The sequence below is a fragment of the Apteryx mantelli genome, chromosome 1 (genome assembly GCF_036417845.1).
Source record: "Apteryx mantelli isolate bAptMan1 chromosome 1, bAptMan1.hap1, whole genome shotgun sequence".
In the NCBI taxonomy this organism is placed as follows: domain Eukaryota; kingdom Metazoa; phylum Chordata; class Aves; order Apterygiformes; family Apterygidae; genus Apteryx; species Apteryx mantelli.
In genome coordinates, this window is record NC_089978.1 from 18,430,487 (window position 1) to 18,450,180 (window position 19,694).

General features: G+C 36.0%; 1 protein-coding gene across 5 annotated transcripts; it reads right to left on the bottom strand.

Annotated features, from left to right (window-relative positions):
• Nucleotides 1–4,410: 4,410 nt before the first annotated feature.
• Nucleotides 4,411–19,654, bottom strand: KBTBD3 (kelch repeat and BTB domain containing 3). Of its 5 annotated transcripts, none has more exons than XM_067289633.1 (4): nucleotides 19,625–19,654; nucleotides 11,487–11,618; nucleotides 9,811–10,052; nucleotides 4,411–6,031 (listed from the first exon to the last, which is right to left on the bottom strand). In XM_067289633.1, the coding sequence occupies exons 3-4, from the start codon at nucleotides 10,032–10,034 to the stop codon at nucleotides 4,411–4,413; spliced, it is 1,845 nt and encodes a 614-aa protein (XP_067145734.1). In that variant the 5' UTR covers nucleotides 10,035–10,052; nucleotides 11,487–11,618; nucleotides 19,625–19,654. The 5 variants fall into 5 exon arrangements, with proteins under 5 accessions (XP_067145734.1, XP_067145735.1, XP_013809000.1 ...); XM_067289634.1 differs by lacking the exon at nucleotides 19,625–19,654 and adding an exon at nucleotides 13,709–13,725; XM_013953546.2 differs by lacking the exon at nucleotides 11,487–11,618 and having other exon boundaries at nucleotides 19,625–19,650.
• Between the last annotated feature and the right edge of the window lie 40 nt (nucleotides 19,655–19,694).

Consider the following 19,694-nt stretch of genomic DNA (forward strand, 5'->3'; position numbering starts at 1 on the left):
AATTAAAAAAACCTACCAATTTAAGTGAGTCCTTTAAAATGATAAACTTGCAGCCTTTCAGCAGACTAAATCAATTCAAAGTCACCCATTTAGCTTGGTAGGAGCAAATTGATATACAAAGGATATACAAATACAAAGTCCAAAGATAATTTAAAAAATCTCACTGCAGTTTTTATGCATGCTAATTCCATTCTTGGTCATAATATAACATACAAAATGTTCTCTAGCTAAAAAAAATATTGAGTAAGCAGCTAACCTAATAAAAAATGTGTAAAGTCTCTGTATTTTGAAATTCACTGTGAACAAAATCAGACCTGAGAAGGATTCAATTGCTCAGTGCTTTTATTTCACAAAGGAATGAACATCTCAGCAAACATATAATATCATATTTTCCACGTAGCAGCAGAGCCCAGGCAGCAGCAAAATGTTACCGATCTGTGTTCTTTATTGGATGTTAGAGGGGAAAAATGTAAATTAAACATAATGTTCAGATACAAATATTGTCAAATATATTCCTGGTTTAAATCTGTTTTAATTAAAATAGATCTTATGCTGCCTCCTTTTGGTCACATACAAATAGAACCATCTAAAATTAGAGTCAACATTTCAAAATGTACATAGCACATCCTATACCCTATTCCAGGCCCCTTACCTAATGCCTACTAGTCAGAAGAGGTATACAGTTTTCTTCGTGGAGTAATACCAGGAATAAATCTGACCCAGTAAATGTACTCCATTTTTTAAATATAATTAATTTTTAACTGCAGTAAACTGATTTACTACTAATGTATTTGGAATATAGAAAATAAATTCATTAGTACATAAATAATAGAGTAATCATTAAGTCTATGCAAACATAATATTCCAGTATATGAGAATTATTGATATTTATTTTAACAACTAAAACAGTATGATAACATTACCAAAATGCCATAATGTTTTAATAGTATTCTTTAAAAATTAAGATTATCCAATAAAATAATTACTGGATATTAAAACCCCACATATAATATATTATCTTCATGTATACTGTACTAGTCATGCTGCATATTTTTTTTTTGAGATATAATAGACTATTAGAAATGTTTTGGTTACATCATTAAGTGCAAATATTAGCATATACCTTTACATGCAATTCGTATGTTTTAAACATCTTACTATTTCAGTGAAAACATAGGTAATAGTTAAGCTTAGTCATTATGGACTATTTTTAGAGAAATGTACTTTTGCATAAAGTACTATGAGCTTTGAAAAATCAGAAAATATGTAGAAAAACTTGATTTGCACTAATTTTGTTATATTTAATTGCATAACTTTTGTGTAAAGTAGACTAAAAATATATATTTGATCCAGACCTACTGCAGTAACTCATGCAAGTAATTCCTTTTGAGTAGTCTAGTTGACTTCACCAAGATTTCTTATATCATTGAGGATTAATCACAGGATTTGGAACATATGACCATAATTATATTATGAAGCCTTGGTTTTAACTGTGACTTTTTAACACAGCTTCTTCTGCACTCAATTCTGCTATCAGACTTAACCCTCTGTGTGTGGAATTGTGGCAGATGACTTTTTTTCTTGCATGAGAGTCATAATACAGACTTACCTACATAACTGAAGAAATACAACTACTTCACAGTAACTTTCCTTTAAGCAACAGTATAAGCTGACATTACTACATTATTTCCTGATCACTGAATAAAAGAGCTAAACTCCATTTGAAATCCATGAATGATTTGTCGGACTGGGAACTGTGACTAGTTCCTGTGCAAATGTAGCATAACTTTAGAGTATTACAGGAGCACATCTTTTTTTCTAAATGAAGTTTCACTCAGTTTTCACTATATATATTAATAGTGATGAGTAACTTACCACATGTGTCATTGCTCTATCTGATGTCATAAGCCAGAGACTTATACATATAGCAAGTAGCTGGATGGAAGACTGCCAAATAAAATTTAATGTGAGGAAAAACTTAGAGGAAAGAGCATCACCTGAATCACTGACTTAGTGCTGTTTATGTAACCCAGCAATTTGGTTATGACGGCAATTAAAAGTAATCTTGCGATTCTGTGGTCTCTTCCAATTTGCATAGCTATCTATACCCATATACAGTGGGCAACGTATGTTACTTTGCTCATCATTTAGTATTTTACATGAATTGCATACTTAAATTTTTCAGGTATAAAAACAACAAAAAAGCACAAGCAAAGGAGAATTAGGCCTTTCTATTTCTGATGAAAAGTGACAAGTTGCAATAATTAATGGTCAGAGAAGTCTCTGTTAAATTTTTTAGAGCAAGAGCAACAATGTTACTTTGAATAGCCTTATTAAAGCTAAAACTACTGTTCTACTGTATAACTACTTGCTTTTTCCTGCTGTTTCAGTGGGAGAGAATAGTATTCTCTCTCTCTCTTAAACTATTAAATACACTTGCTTTGCACTAACAAAAATTATTTGTGTTTTGGTATAAAAGTGCTTGCATTTCAGTGTGATGATTGTGCAGGTTACCTGTCTAAATATAGTTATAATATGATTTGAAGATTCACTACAAAAATAGCAAAATAAATGTAGAGGTTCCCTGGAATCCTACAACAACAAGCTGTTTACTTCTACAGAACTAACACATCTTAATACAAATTACTAGGGGTGTGTGGGGTTTCCACTCTATTAACATGTTCCTCAAATGTGCATAATTTTCACATACATCTGTGTGAAAATCTTTATGGTGAATGTTGTTTAAATTTATAAAGAGATCTGATAGAAAATTATAAAATGAGTCACAGGATCAGAGCCTTCCATTGTTTACTGTTTGAAACAGAAATATGTCTCTACAAGATGCTAAGCTTTAAGTTTCAGTACTGAGCTTGACTTGCAAAAATACATGCAGTGGTGATGTGATGATGAAATTACCACAGTTGTCTTACACTATGTGAAAGATGTTTCAAACACCTCACTGAAGTTTCTTCATTTTTTAAACTACTTGGAAATGACATGCTCAGATATTTAGTATCATTCTGTCTGGCATAAGATAACTTTACTGTTTTAAAGATATTTTATATTGAACATAAGGGTTCCCAAAATTTTATTCAAATAGCTGGAAGGAAAGAAAATTCTGAAGCTGTGGAAGATTACTAAATGAATTTATGCAACCTAGCTAATTCCAGTATCCTTCCATCAGACACAAGTCCCACTTTGTATGCATGAGATCAAGTTTACTTTATGGCATATGCCTAGAGGAATATTAATACTAAAAGTCTGTGACAATTTAAACATTATAATAGAAGACTATCGAAAGTTTTCTCAAGAAATATATTCTGGAGTATTTACCATGTAATATTTTTACACTTAAAATTCCCATGAAGCACAAGATGAAAGTGTTTTAATTAATTTAAACCACTATGTACTTTAAAGGAATTATTTCACTTCAGAAATCCTATTTACTTTGACTTAAAATATGGGGATTTATTTTTGTAACTTAATATTTTATATGTGACAAGATGCAAATTTTTCCTGAGTTAACTGAAGCAACAACTAAAACTGATACTACTGCAAAAAGCAGCCTAGTGGCTTTAGTAGATAGCACTGTAGACCTAAAAGATGGAAGACTTCTGCTAGAAAACAGCCTGAAATGTTTTGTTCTTTCAGCTTAGCTGCAGTTAACAGCATGATGGAGGTGACCATCTGTACAGTGAAGTTACCATATGAATCATCCACCCTGTAGAAATCCTGTTCACCCTGCAAAAATGTTATCAGAGGTTGTCTTGCCACAGCTATGAAAACAAAATACAGCTACTACTCAGGCACAAGGATGGAGAAAAACTGGTCAAACTGAAAAGCTGAAATAAGGTATAGCAATTATCAGTCTCTTCAAGTTAGGTACCTAGATTTAATGCTGTCAAGGTCTCTTTGGCTTTTGCCCCTTCTAAGGTTGTTCTAATAAGATAAAACTGACAATGAATTCATCTAACAGGTTTATGATATAAAAAACCTAGAGAAAACAACACTAATTCAGAATATTTCCTTTAAACTTCAGTTACATAGAGAAAACAATATCACAATCAGTTTTCTTGCTCAGTGATTTTTCTACTGGGACATCTGTGAAGATTACAGAAATAACAGGGCACATTTAAAGAAAAACAAATTCCTTATGACTCTACTTTTCTGAAAGTAATAGCATTTTGCCAATTATTCAGATAATTACAGAAAAGACTTTCACATAAAACTAGTATTTTATATATAATGACTAGCATGAATGACAATATTATGGACCCTTTCAAAAACAGTTCTATAGCATATAATTTAAACTGAAGATTTAAAAGAAAAAAAAAGTTTTTCTGCAAATTAATAGCTAAAAGTCTCTTCTAAAACTTGTGCATTTAAATAGATTCTTTTGACTCAGGAGTTTCAAAACTCTCCAGAGCAAATTGTCATTACAGATGACCAGGGGTCTCTATATTTATTAAACTGAATGACCTGACAGTAAAACTCAGTTAAGGCTCTTGGCATTGGTGATACTTCTTCCCACTCAGACCTACTACTATGGTAGACTTGAACTTCATCTGTAATTTCTTCTGGAGCATAATCACCACCTAATATATAAATTTTATCTTCTGTTCCAACTGCCCCTGCATTAAAGCCAGCACATTCGAAAGATCCTTCCCCTTTCCAAACAGAAGTTTCTGGGCAAAAACTGTATACCTTGTAGGTGGAAAGATCACATATATACAATGTGCAGTTCACTGGAACAGCTTTGATTAAAGTTGCATGGAAAAATTGTCCAAATTCTGCTACAAGCTCAGACCACTGATCAGTCATAGCATTATACTTAAAGAAACAATCAAGAGATGGATTAAAGGCATCAGTAATCTCTACTTCTGAGCCAAGGACATAAATTATATTCTGACATGCACTTGCTTCTGGATAGTAGATACCTCTTGGTAATTGGCTTACAGATTTCCAGTCTTTGGAAAGAGGATTGTAAGATTCTACATCCAAAAGACTTCGGGTTTCTTGAGCTCCTCTGGTCTTTCCACCTATTACAAACAACTGATTTAAGGTTACAACAGATGTGTGCATTGTCCTTGGTTTTTTCATAGCTGACACTATGGAGAATTCATTGTTGACTGGACAGTAGCACCAAGTTTGGTCAGTGGCATCGTGGAATGGTTCAGCAATATGAAGCCTGACTGTCCTATAACAATTCCCTTTGCATCCTCCAGTTATAAATATTTTTTCTCCATAACTAGATAAACTTGACCCTGGAAGATCAATCATATGTGTATGTGGTAGTTCCTTCCATTTATCTGTTTTGATGTTGTAGCAAAACGTATGTCTGTTTTCTCCATCTTCATCAGTTTTATGAACAAATATATATTTTTCTGTTGTTGAAGGACGTGCATCTGGAAACAGTCCACTAAAGTTTTGTACACTTTTAACTGCATCACTGATTATTACTGAGCAATTAGCACTCTTGAGTAACTGTTCTTCAGAGTGCAGAAAGTCCTGCAAAGTCTTTTCAGGTAACTGATGTAGTCTCACTTTTTTAATCAAATGAGCCAGATATTTCTGTCGTGTTTCTAAGTTATGTTTGGTCCACTGAAGGACAGCTTTCAAAACTGATTCTTCCTCAGGGACATTTAGTTCATCAGCCTCAAGACATTTTTGTAATATCTCAAAATTAATTTCCAAAAAATCACTTGATCTGAGTAGCAAGGAAAAGTGGTGCTGTACAAAATCTAGTGCATGATCAAATAAGCGGATGGAACCATAACTTTCTGATAGAGAAAGCAACTGTAAACAATTCACAAGATCAATACTTTTTATTAGAAAGTCACTGCAAGCTTTGGAAAGGAGTGAAACCTGAAGAAATGATGACAGCTGGAAGAGCATTTCCACATTATCATTTGTTATCTCTGTTTTTCCTGTATAAGCGTAATCAAGAAAAGCTTTCACTGCCTTGGGTGATAGATTACTAATAGTAACATTGCCATCATCTCGTTCTTTCATATTAACTTCAAACATGGCTCTGTGAATAAAATATAGAAGAGATACATACAAATTAAAGAACATATGTAGTTTATCTAGCAAACGAGGAAAAAACTGATGTGAGAGGGAGGAGAAAATCAGGATGATATAAGAAGACACTGTGGTGGACAGGCTTTATAAGGCTAAAATGTTAAGACTCTCAAAGTTAAGAACAATACATTTGTTTGCTATGGCAGATAAAAAAAGAAATGGTGATAAGAGCATATTCAAAGTGATGGCTCATAAAAATGATATTGGCAGCCGTGTTTTCTATGGATTTTCAGGAAGGGAGATGAAGCCTACAGCTTTCAAGATGAAAGAAAGTGTGAAATTGTTAGGGGCAGCATAAGTTTCAACAGTTTGAGAAAGAAAGACTGATAAAAAATATATATAGTAAAAAAACCTCATGATGTAGGTCATGCATTATTGTGGATGAATACAGAAAGTTAAGTTAAAAAAAAAGGCCCTCCAAATTAGAGGCTGGAACAACTGGCAGGATGCATGGTGGGTGCATTCTCCAGATATAAAAGTGGGGGAGGGAGGTGAAAGAGGAGGAAATAAAAAGAGGAAACAATTCTTGGTTTAGAGTTGAGAGAAGCATACTGGCAAATGTCAGAAAAAAATGAGGTTTTGACATAAGATTGGATGATATAATGAATCTTGTACAGAAAGTAAATTGTGACTGAATACAGAGATGATAGTTGAAATTGTGGAACAAACATCAAACAAAAGATGATAGTGGAGAAAGATGTAGGCAAATGATTCCAAATACCGAGTATATAATCTGGATTTTTAATATATCATAGGTAGTTCCTATTAAAAACAGTATTATATCACAGTTCTGTTATACAATTAGTATCTGTATAGTATGTGATTTTTAAAATCCCATACTTTTATGAAGTCAAGGAAAGTGTTCACTGTGTATAGTATGCTCTTTGAGATGTAAGCATCAGGAAAAGTAGGAATTCATCTGACCTTTTGCACAAGCAGGTAAAATGATGATAAAAAATTTGCATCCCAAAGACCTTTTTGCATATTAAACTACTTGATCCTTAGAAAAAAATTAGTTTTTTATTTTTCCCTTTAATCACAGAATCACAGAATGATTGCGGTTGGAAGGGACCTTTGCAGATCATCTAGTCCAACCCCCCTGCTCAAGCAGGGTCACCTAGAGCACATTGCACAGGATTGCATCCAGGCGCGTTTTGAATATCTCCAGAGAAGGAGACTCCACAACCTCTCTGGGCAACCTGTTCCAGTGCTCTGTCACCCTCACAGTGAAAAAGTTTTTCCTCATGTTCAGATGGAAGCGTCTGTGTTTCAGTTTGTGCTCGTTGCCTCGCGTCCTGTCGCTCGGCACCACTGAAAAGAGCCTGGTCCCATCCTCTTGACACCCTCCCTTCAGATACTTGTACACGTTGATAAGATCCCCCCTCAGCCTTCTCTTCTCCAGGCTGAACAGGCCCAGCTCTCTCAGTCTTTCCTCATAAGAGAGATGCTCCAGTCCCCTAATCATCTTTGTGGCCCTTCGCTGGACTTGCTCCAGTAGTGCCACATCCCTCTTGTACTGGGGAGCCCAGCACTGGACGCAGTACTCCAGATGTGGCCTCACCAGGGCTGAGTAGAGGGGGAGGATCACAATACAAATGTCTGAATGATAGAATGAAATGGAAAGGATGCTGGGTGCTTAGGAAATGCACTGAAGCTTCATTTACACGCAATAGCAACAAAATAATATTAGTAGGAGGAGAGCAAGCTAGGAAAGGGCTTTGATTCTGAAAGGTAACAAGTACAGAGCAAAATGTTGCTGAATCATGGGTTTGCATAATCAAACTAAAACTAAGAGAAGCCCAAGGCCAAGAAAGAAAACAAGTATTTTTTATTTTAAAATTTATCTAGTGGACCTAGGTGCTTTTTCTTCCCTGAAGATAATAAATAGGCCTTGCATTCCAGGACAACTTAGGAACTTGATGGCTGTTATTATCAACTGTTTGATGCAGGGAGGTCTCTCCTGGCAAACTTAACCTGGAGAGGTGGTGAAAACGCCACATATGTTACCACGTGCTTAACTTAGATTCCTGTGGTATATTTTAGAATTGATTTCATACTAATACTCCTTTCTACCACAGTGTCTTCTACTGAAAGGTGGTGGCTTTATGGTGTCAAACAGTAAATGCTTGAAATTCAAGTAGTTCTGTGTGTAAGAGCAAAACCAAATCTGCTGCTATGATGAAGAAACAGTTCATCTCATTTGCATTTCTCCTTTTGACAGTGGTTCTTAAAAAGAGAGAATTCAAAATGACTATGAGAAAAAAATATAGTGAGTCAGACAAAGGATTTCATATCGGTTATGAGAAAGGCACTAAATTCTTTCAGCTTCCAGTATTCTCCCTTATTAAGGAAGTAATACCTATTTATATTTGCTTCCCAATAGCTTGAACACTGCAGATTGCATGTGCAGCTGTCCTAAAAGCTGCTGCAGAAAAACAAAGCACAATGGGTGATAGAAGTAATCTTCCTAAAACAGTTGCTTCAATTAATGTTCTGATGCACTTTTTTTCTGAAGAAAGTTGCAGTAAGAACTTGTTTTCATGTAAAGCAAAAAGCTGGGAGACGCACCAAGCTTCAAGCATTACAATATGTACTCACTGGGAATCTCAGGATTTCAGTTCACGCCAGGTACAAAGCCAACCACTTACATTTTCAAAGACCAAAAGAGAATCACAATACTGGGCTCGATACAGTTGACCAAACAGGTATGTCATGCTGTTTTAGATAGCAGACAGCATCCTGTCTGGCCTATAGCAGCCTCGCCAAAGGACATGCGTCTAGCATATATCCTGCATCATATATGCCAAACTCTTGCAGGTATCTTGAAGGATAAGCATCTGAGAATAGCACCTGACACCTATGTATCAGCAACTGAATCAAGTTCATTTATTCATATCCAGAAGCCCAATTTTTCATTGCTAGAGCATCTTACCTTGTGTTTCAGTAAAGAGTATATTTGGAAACAGACTTTCAGTATGGATTTGCAAATCTGAGCCTTACTAAAGAAACAATTAGCAAGGTTCTTCATAAATTAATATGAAATGACAAAATCCTATATGCGAATGATCTGTCTGTTCCTTAAGAATGAATAGGTTCAAGTACTCAAAGGGAAGATCACAGATCTATTTCATGTGTTCTTAAGACAAACTGCACTATACTGATCACTCATCTCAGACAAACAAAAACTGTCTCTCTCCAAAAACATGTATAATTTATCTACAATGGTTCAGAATAACATAACCATGCAAGATGTATTCCTAATCAACCTGTTAATATTTCATAATATAAATGTGTCAAAGGACACAGGCCGCCCCATAGAAAGTCAAACAATATTCTTGCCGGCCCTCAAGTACAAATAAAGGCAACAGATAAAGTCTTGAAGATACATAATTTGTGTCAATTCTACCTAAGAGTGGAATAACGCAGTTATGATTTTACATTTGTATTTCAGAGTCATAGACTGCTGTTTGAATATCAAATTCATAGGGTCCTCATGTCACTTTAGAACTATAAACAGGTGTATCTGGGATATGATTAGGCATCTAACATTGCATGTTTGCTTTTTTACCATCCCTAATATGATGTTTGACCACTTTGCTCAAAACTCTGAGGACATACATAAGTTGTGGTAATTTATTTTATAATTTTTGTAATTATATTCCTTCCCTCTCTCCCTCCCAGAGGGCTTACAACCCATTTCCCGCAAACTCATGCCAAAAGTAGTTTTACCTGAAAAAATCACTGCATGCTGCCAGTACACAACGATGACAAGGAATTATTTCATCTTTCACAAGAATTTTAAAGTCAAAAAATGTATTTTGTTCTCTGAACTTCTGTAGTACTTTTAGAATTTGTTGTCCATGACCTTCAGCCACTAAGGAATTAATTTTATTTTCAGAAACAGAAATTCCATTGCAAATAGGTCTGCTAATGTAATCCCGTTGATTGGCCATGTTTTCTTCAATCTATTCCTGAAAATGGAAATGGAAAAATAAGTAATTGATTTTACAGTCTTACTACATTTAAAAAAAAATCAATATGGCATAAAACAAACAAATTCCTAGCACTGAATTTGGTTTGTAAATCCTAGGCACCATTCTAAATTTGTTTTATTCAGTGACTTTTACACTGAATTTAATTTGCTTTTAATATTTTGCAAATACTTTGTATATACTTTGCAAAGTATATACACACCGCATACTTTTGAAAAGTAAAATAAGTGATATGTATCAGAGTAGCTCTACAAATAGTACCCACCTGTAGGAGTTTGGGGTTTTTTTCAATAGAGTCAATGGGAAGCATACCAAGGACTGTGTTACAGATTTTAATGGTCATTTAAAAGGAAGACTAGTCCTAGACTTACACCCCCCAAAAGCCCAAATTCTTCCAATTTGACATAAAATGAAGTTGGAAAACAAAAATTTGATCACGTATTTTTAAATTTCAGATGGTTCATCTGCACATTACAAACAGCTAAACCTAAAGCAGACCAATGGTCTTTCTAAAGGCCACTTTAGAAAGCCACTTACAGGCCAAGGGAAATATAAATTTTATGAACTGGTCCAGATTTTTTGCTAACTGGATTCCCATTCTGCAGTCCAGACTAAAAATATGGAATACAAACAAACACAAACAACCTGGCCTAATCACAGTGTTGCAGAGGTTTGCCAAGTGGGGTCATTTAAAGACAGTTTAGTTACAGTGCAACTTTGAGTGCTTAGTCAATTGATACTGATTTTACCCTGCACCTCTAATCTTGCAGGTGAAGCCGTATGTTTGCTTACAGCTTATGCTGCACACTATTAGCTTTGTTTACAATGGCTTAAATAAATTGGCTTCAGAACTGATTTAAATTTAAGACAGTGAAGTCTCTCTTTCTGTAGACAGGTTTTTCTGGTCAAAATCCCTATACTGAAGTGCATGTTTTGTAAGGTAAGTTGGGCTTGACTATTTTTTGAATTAAAAATATTCTACTCCACTTTGACAGCATAAAGAAGCTTTAAATATATTTTATTTACACCTGTTTTAAGATCTATTTATACTGCTACAGATGTATAAACTGGCCTTACTGCAAGTTTGACTCAAACTTGTCTATTTTAAAGCTTAAGGAAACACAGTAAGATTTTTCTATTGTAGGATTCTGTGCGAGGCTTCCACAATTCCAATTCCAATTAGCAACAGATAACGGCCCACCTGAACTGACAAAGGGGGGATAAAAAATTCCAAGCCAAACCTGGAAACAAAAATAATTGATTTTGTTTTTCAATTTGGTGAAAAGGCTTATCTGATAAGGTGATATACTTAGAGCAAGCTAAGCCATCAGGCAGTCTTCTTCATGAGAGGTACTTTCATAGCAGACTGATCTATATTTTTATCTAGTCAGGTAGCTCCAACCACAAATAGACCTCCATGTCTCCTGGAATAGAAGAGATCCATTGATCTTGCTCCCAGCATTGGCACCCTTGGAGCAGGCATCTTCTCCTTCCCATGGCCAGACAATCTCACGTATTCACTCTTTCCATTCTAAGCCTGAGGAACTAGGAAAATACAGAAGAACAAGACCACCATTTATTCTGATAATGTATGGCCTCATAAACCCCATTTTCCATAAATCATAGAACCTTTTTTATGCCAGAATTTTCTAGGATGCCCTTTTTTCTGAACTTAAAAATTGGTTCCTCAAAAGACTGACTCCTCAAAAGCAGAGTTGTTTCAAGAAAATCATATTTTCCACATTTGTAGGTGAATTTCAAGGTTTATTTAGCATCGTGTAAAGTAAAACTTCTTCTAAAGGAAATGTAAACCTTTTCATAAAATTCTGGAATTGAAAATAGATACTAGATGTGTTCCTCCTATTCCATGTAATTGCTACAGCAAGCTCTGACCTCCTTTCTGTGGGTAAGATACAAGGATAAGCATTACTGAAATCAGTAATAAGGAATGCAGAAACATCTCATGTCATCAAGTCCATCTCTGCTATTTTAGGCAAAGTAATCATGTAATGGCTTTTGTAAAAGCAAATTAGGTCTAAGAAAGTTAGTTTTTTTACCACCACTATTTCTACTGAAAGACTGTCCAACACATTGGTGCCAACACTGCAAGCCTTCTTGTAGTTGCACATAAAATTTATTAATGCTTATGTGTATTTGCTCTTCTGTTAAAACTGTCCATTGACTTAATTTTCCTTTGTGTTTATTCACTCTTATTAACAGTGATCATATTCTCTCTCAGCTTTTATCACAATGAGTTAAACAACTGTCAACCTTCTTAAGCTCCGTTTATAAGACTGACTGTTTTTCTGCTTACTTCTTGTTTTTTTCTTCATCCATTCCAGTTTGAGCTCATCTTTCTTCCACTGATGTCTGATTTATTGTATAGTATTATGGTTAAGATCTCATCTGTCTCACAAAGTGTTGTAGCTACTTTTTTGTCTTCATTGAAAATACTTTTCACAATATTTCTGTGAAACTGATTCTAAATTTTGCCTCTCACTCATCCTGTGATCAACTGCTACATTTCTGTCCTTTTTTCAGTTATTTCCAGCCATAACTGTGACTTACCATAGAAGTTTATTTGCTATTATTTTTAAAAGCCAAGATTCATCCCACCAACTCATCTCCTGTAAGCTTCTACTAGTAGCGAGAGAGAGAGAGCAGCACACCTTCTTGTAGGAAAAATAATCATAGCTGGGAACAAAGACCTTACCTAGGAATGTCTCAATTGGTAAGTGAATGTGCATAGCACAACAAGGTTCTTCCTATTTTTACTGCAACTAGCAGCCTAAATTGTATGTGATGAATCCAAGCTTAAGTGCCTAATATTATATTTCCCATTTTTACTGCTCCAATTCATGGGTCATCCAGTGCAGAAAAAAATTCTCATCTCTCTTTTAGCTGCCTTACCTAATAATTTTGATACTAATTTTCCAGTGTGCTGGATCTGTTGATCAGTTTAGAGCCCACCAAAATGCCTTAACAATTCAGCTAAAAATTAATATATTAAAACAAGGCCAACTAGCATTTATAATTATTTCATGCATGCTTCTACAAAGCCATATGAATTAGTCAATAGCTATAATTAAATTTATAAATATTTAAGTTACTGACAAAACCATAAAAATCATAGGCGGTACAGACATATGTTGCTTAGGTCTAGAGCTCAGGAAAACTGGGCAATGAGCCTCATATTTGCTCCATTTATTCCCACAGGATTCCAATAACAAAGTGTATCTTTATTTGGAATACTGAGAACCAAACTCCAGTAGATGGTTCATTAGGCTTGGGATGTTTCTTATCTTATGGCTGTAATTGTTATACCACACAGTAATGATGCTCAGTGTTTGGGCTGGAGTGTGCCACACAACCGCTTATCGAGGCACACAAAAGCTACATACTCAAGCTCTTTTCCATCATGTGACATGCTGGGCACTTGTCACGTAGCTCGTCTCCCAACATCTCCTGTCATGTGACACACCAGATCAGGAGCACTGGCATATGTGACTGGTTATTGCCTGCTGTGGGATCAAACGTGCTCTCTGATGTGACCAAATTCAGGCACCCCATCACTTGACAAAGCTCATGTCTGTTCACATACTGAATGTTTACATATGCCTTACACTGACAAATACCTGCATTTTGATCATATGGTATACACACGACTGGTCACAGGAATGGGAATGCTCACAGCATCCTGAAAAAACAGAACGTCAGGGACAGACTGCAGGCTACTGGAGTAATTCAGCTAGCTGCCATATAGTCTTCTTACTCAGGACCCCCCCAGCCCAAGAAAGAATGGGGTTGCTGTCTAGGTTCGCACTAGTGGGCTCTGTGTGGCCACTGGCTGATGGTATGCCATTCTTCCTGTGCAAGTATCTCCTTCATTCTTACTTTGCCTCGTCTGTGGGCATCTTATTTATTTCTTGCAAATTCAGAGTTCCATACACAGTCTTTAAGTATTAGCCTGGTTTTCTTAAAAAAAAATAATAATAATAATCCAAAGTTAATACCTTTTCACTCTTTGTCTGCTTGAAATTCATATCAAATAAGCAGTCCACTAGCCAGTTCATGAAATTTGATAAAGATTACAAAGTTACTAAGGTTGACAACAACCCGACATAACACATGCTTGGAAAGATACGTGTACCTCTCAAAACTATCTGTTCTGATCTCCAGTTGAGGGGCAAGGTATTCTGCACGCTTTATAGTTAAGTGGCATCAAATGAGCAGTGTACATATGGCCACAAAGCAGTCAAAGCAGTTAGCAGTCAAACAAAAGGAGGCTGGGGACACCCAGGAATTGCAGTCAGTAAGGTGGATAAATTAAGGGTCCATCTGGGAGATCTGAGGGTAACAACATTCTTATGGTACATCACAAAGTCCACTAATGAGGACCCACACCTTAGTTCTGCTGTTCACAAGTCCTCTCAGTCTTAACTTGGTCCTTTTTCCAAGAGGATAAGGGATGGAGCAGTCTAGAGCATAATGAGCTCCTTGACCCACATGCCAGGTATCCACACAGAAAGGAGTGATATGCCCATGGTCAAAACATGGTATATATACACACACCTATTCCTATTGGTAAAAAGCTAGAAAAGAATGCCCAATTGTCCTTAATGCTTGTACTCCAAGCAAATAGTTGGAAAAAAACTCACTGAACTTCTACTTTGCTGATGCTAATGTTCTCTTTTCCAAAGATAGTTATACCATAAAAGATATCTATTATTTGGCACCACTGGCAATCCTTCTTAGATGTACATATAACTTTATATTTTGAAGAAACTGAAATGTGTTATTTATCTATTTATACTTTTTCCTGGAAAGCCCAGCTGCCCTTTTGAGTAGCAATTTCATATCCTGGATATTCATAGAATCCTAGATATTATGCTAAAAGAATGTAAACAGAGTATACCATTAAACTTACATAGGAAGGAAGCTCCAAAAACATCTAAGAGCCACCTTCAGAAAATATACAGCAGCCATACACTACAGTCACAAGTACTGCAATAGGCCTCCCAGAAATGATGTTAGCATCCTTTCCCCCAGGTTTTAAATAGCAAAGCAAATAAACAGAACTGCAGAGTAAACTCTGAGCAGAGATTAACTGGTGCGTGCAGGGCCTAGTGTAGCTCTCAACAGAGCACTGATCAGAATATACTCTCTATAAAGCATATATATTCCTATATATTTATGCTGAAAAGGTTTTGCTAAACCAATGACCTCTTATAGACTCTTAGATGCTGTGAGTGACAAATAAAATGGTTACAGAAGTTTAAGTGTGCTAATGAAGTAGAGAATCGTCTAAGATATGCAATTCTAAGTGAATAACAAAGGAAAGTTCATCAAACAAGGGAGGGCCAAGTGCTAGTATGATAAGAATGGAACATGAACACCCAGATGAGGACTCAAGGCACAGAATGATACTGGAGAAGACTTACACCAAACTGTTTTGATCACTGTAGAATAGTAAGATAAAATATATATTTTTATTTGTGACTTCATAATAGCCTAGGGGATGTTTTGTGAAAGTACCTTGTCATGGGCATACATAAGTAAACACCTTGTCAGAAAAAGCATGTTAGTGTTGGGCCTGCCTGACAATAAACATGACCGAACTTTTGTCATTGAACTGAACCCAAGGCTGTTCCTAGTACAATAGACACCGATCTTACTTGAATTATTTACACATTTGCACATTACAGATAACATTCCGTGTGTACGTAGAGTATCTTTTACAAATGCAGCTGTCAAAAAAGTCAAAAACAACCTTTATTTGGTACTTTACTATTAACCAAGAATTGTAAAGGAATCTTTATCAGCATTATCTCAAAGTACAGCATAGCTGTGCATCAGCACTTTCAGTAAAGCACTCTCTCACCAAAAAAAAAAAAGAATATTAATTCTTAATAGTTTTCAGCAGTTATCTGAAAACACCATTATTTAGAGAGCAGGGATTTTTTTTAAAAAAAGAGAAATCTTAAATGCTGATATTTTACAGCATACATTATTTACCTAGGAAGAAAGAATTAAACCGAAGAAGATAGAGAAATTTTATACATTTCTCTAGGAAGATTTTATTATTTTTTAATAAAAAATTTTACTGTACAGTAGATGTAAGTTTTTAAAAACTATTCTCTCATTAACCACAACAGCTTTATTGCAGTAAGAATTAGAAAGCCATAAAATCCTGGGAGGTTCAGCTTGTCAACTTCAGCATTTTAAAATCTAATATTAAAAATAATATTATAGTATTAAGTATACTATATACCTATCAAGATGATTTGTTATTTTTCACTCATATGTACAATCTATTCAAAGGGAGAGAAATTAATAATTTTTTGTGAATTTTTAAAAACACAGTAAATTAACACTAAAAATTTAAAATCTGGTTTATGTTAAACTTTTGCCATAAAAAATGGTTGATTCACATCAACTCAAGTTTTACAGAATTATGCTCCACACCCTCAAGGACTTATGCATGACTAATTCCATATGCATGGCCTGCAGTCAGACAACTTACTTGTGTAATGGTAGGCATGTGTTTAAGTTCCCACAAAACTAGAAGTAAATGAAACACTGAAGTAAGTGGGAATTTTAACCATCATGATATCAGCTTCTTCAGCTGTAAATTGTGTGGGACAAAGCGAATCTTTTTTCAGATATTTTATGGAGGCCAAACTCATTTCTATCATGGCAAAAACAACAGAAGAAGAATTATACGTTTGGGTTCCTCATTACACCTCTAATTTAACAGCTTTTAATTTAACATTCAGCAAGATGAAGATGAGTAGAACATACATCTAAAGGATTAGGTGTCACTTTTGACTGCAGACTCAAAAGGCAAGAGTGAATTGAAATGTAATTTAAGTATAAATACAGAAGAAAACCTATTTGAAGGTTCTGTATTTTTTTACTGAATTATTGCTTTGCTTTTGTTGTCGTAATCTTAAAACTCAGCTGGAATACCTAAAAAGGTGTTCTTAATCACAGGTAAATCTGGACCACTTTACAAAAATGCACAGAGATTTAAGTGGATGTCTAATATCACAAAGAGAGAGTAACAGGGAATTATAGGTTCCTGTCTGGAAAATACAATGCAACTCAATCTCACAACTTTTTCATAAATAACTGAACTTCATAGAAAATTAATCTTCAATCATTTTCATTCAATCAAAAAGGATACATGTGACATTCTGAGACATTTAATCCAGAAATCTGGCATTTATCAATAATACATGTTGAGAGAGTATTATTAGAAGGAAGGGTGACACAGATGCTTTAAAGCTTTAGGTTCTTTAGGAGTTATTGAAAAAAAAACAGCATGGTACCAGTATGAAGCAGTGAAATGGCACTGACTCCTGGAGGCATTCCAACACTGGAAGATTCCCCCTGTGCAAGCAGTGATCTTTAATTGCATATCCTCTCACAAGCACAATCAGTTAAGACAAATAAAATAATCAGTTAGAACTCAGATTGACTGGATTTTATCCTAAAGCTAAATTTCTCAAATTCATCAGTTTCTTTTGAAAATTATTTTCTTAGGTAAAAGTTCAAGAATTTTAATTCTCATTCTCACAACACAATTGGATTTGAAATGCCATGCTGTACTTCTAATTCTGGCAAAAATAATGACTGTATATTCTGGAAGAGAAAATTACTGGTTTTACCGTTTTTTTTTTAATCTTTAATTTCTATGCGTGATTTAAATATGATTTTTTTTAATGCATGCAATATTGAGCATGTTCTTCATAGTATATTTTACTTAAAACCAAGATGTAGCTTTATGTTGATTATGCTCATAATTATATTGCACACATTATATATAGTGCATCTTGAACCTCAGTTTGCTCTTGCACTTGATGCTTATTCTCTAAAATTTTGAATAAATCCACTAGTGAAAAAACTGATTACATCTCTAATTGGAAAATATAAACAAGTCAAACCTATTAAACAAATCTTGACTTTTTGGGGAACTATACAGGCCCCATATTTCATTGGGATTGGCATGTACCATTAACTAAGTTTAGATATGACCACAATTTCTTCTTTAAAGTGTGCAGAATATAATACTTGAAATATAAGCCTCTGCCACAAACTGATACTGTTGAATAGCAATTTCTTATTTTTTCTGGCTCTACTAAATCCTCCTATGCTGTCAGTTAACTTTGTGTCTGTCTTTGGGTAAAACATAGGAGGCTATGTAACAAATCTTGCTTGCCTAAATCCAGAAGAAAAATAGGAATCATGTTTTTAAAAAAATGAATTATCCTAGTGATTCCTTGCTGACACACTTTGTCCCAAATGTTACTTCTGTGTTCAAAGTATTTTGCAAATACTTTTTTTTTTTCATAAAAGTTAAAACTGAGCCTTAGTCTAGACAAAAAGACAAGTTCTTCTGGTCTGTGAGGAAACAGCACTTCTTCACATTAACAGAGATTTAGAGTGCTAAAACAACAAAAAGGGACACATTCTAAGAAATACCTGAAATAATGTAATTTTCAAATTTAATTTTTTTGCGACATTTGTATGTGGTCAATATAGAAAAGTTAAACCATATATATTTCTAAGGCAACAAATAGGAAGATAGCTCAAATTTCCAATGGATTTAGCCATGGCCCAAGTTCAAATCCAAAGGGTAAACAAAACCATTACCTATGTTTTTCAGATAGCCTATAATTGAGGGAGCGAGGGAATCTAGTACCGACAATAAACACTGAAGTTCTTAGTAAAACAGACAGCAACGAACAGAAAAGGGCTTTTTCTTGGACATAATCTTTAGATGCCAGAATCAAACTATAGTAATGTAACACTTTGTATGAATACTGCAACAGTCTGGTGAACAAGTGTATCCTGTTTCCAATCAATCTGGTCCCTATCATGCGGTTATAGAGGTCCACGGCGGGGGGGGAGCAGGGCCACCCCCCAGCGCGACAGGTCCAGGTGGCCACCACGGGGCCTCAGGAGTCTTCAGGAACACGGACACACTAACGGCAAGGACGCGGCTAGAGACACTCGCGGATCACCTGCCGTTAATAAGTAACGGTACCACGAAAAACCCAACGGGGAACAAGTGCCTCGTGTATAAACTCGGCCCTTTCTCAAACAAAGCAGGGAGCAGACGTAAGAAAGAAGTTACATCCCTTCCGCCAGGGCTGCGCTTACCACCCAGCCCCAGCACCGCCAGCGCACTGCGGTCGCGGGTCCCCGCCCGCCCCAGCTGCTGAGCAGCGCAGATCTCGCAGACTGCGGCTGTGGCGGCGACCAAACGCCGCAGCCACCGCCATCTTCCCGCCCCGCCGGGCAGGCAGCACCGGGAACGGACGTCAACGCCCGCTACTGCGCATGCCCAAGCGCCCGCGCATGCGCCCCACGCCCTCTGCGTTCATTCTAAGGGGAGACTAATTCTGACATGACAGGCAGGACGTTGCCAAGCGCTTTCCCTCCCCTCTCATCCCAGCCTCGGGGTCCAGCCACGGGATGATGCCCCTCTGTAACTGGCGAAGCGCTAGTCTCCCCGTTAGCGCTCTCTCCGAACAGCGCGCACCCACCTGCAGCCAACACCAGCAGCTCCCCGAACCGTCTGGCCCACCCTCTGCAGAGGCACCGCCAGCGGATTGG

What these genes read in the sequence shown, in the direction of transcription:
- KBTBD3 (XM_067289633.1), bottom strand. Translation starts at nt 10,034, where the DNA reads ATGGCCAATCAACGGGATTACATTAGCAGACCTATTTGCAATGGAATT. An exon ending in GCATGCAGTGATTTTTTCAG is followed by an intron (nt 6,032 to 9,810) that starts GTAAAACTACTT and finishes TTTTATTCACAG; the next exon opens with AGCCATGTTTGAAGTTAATA.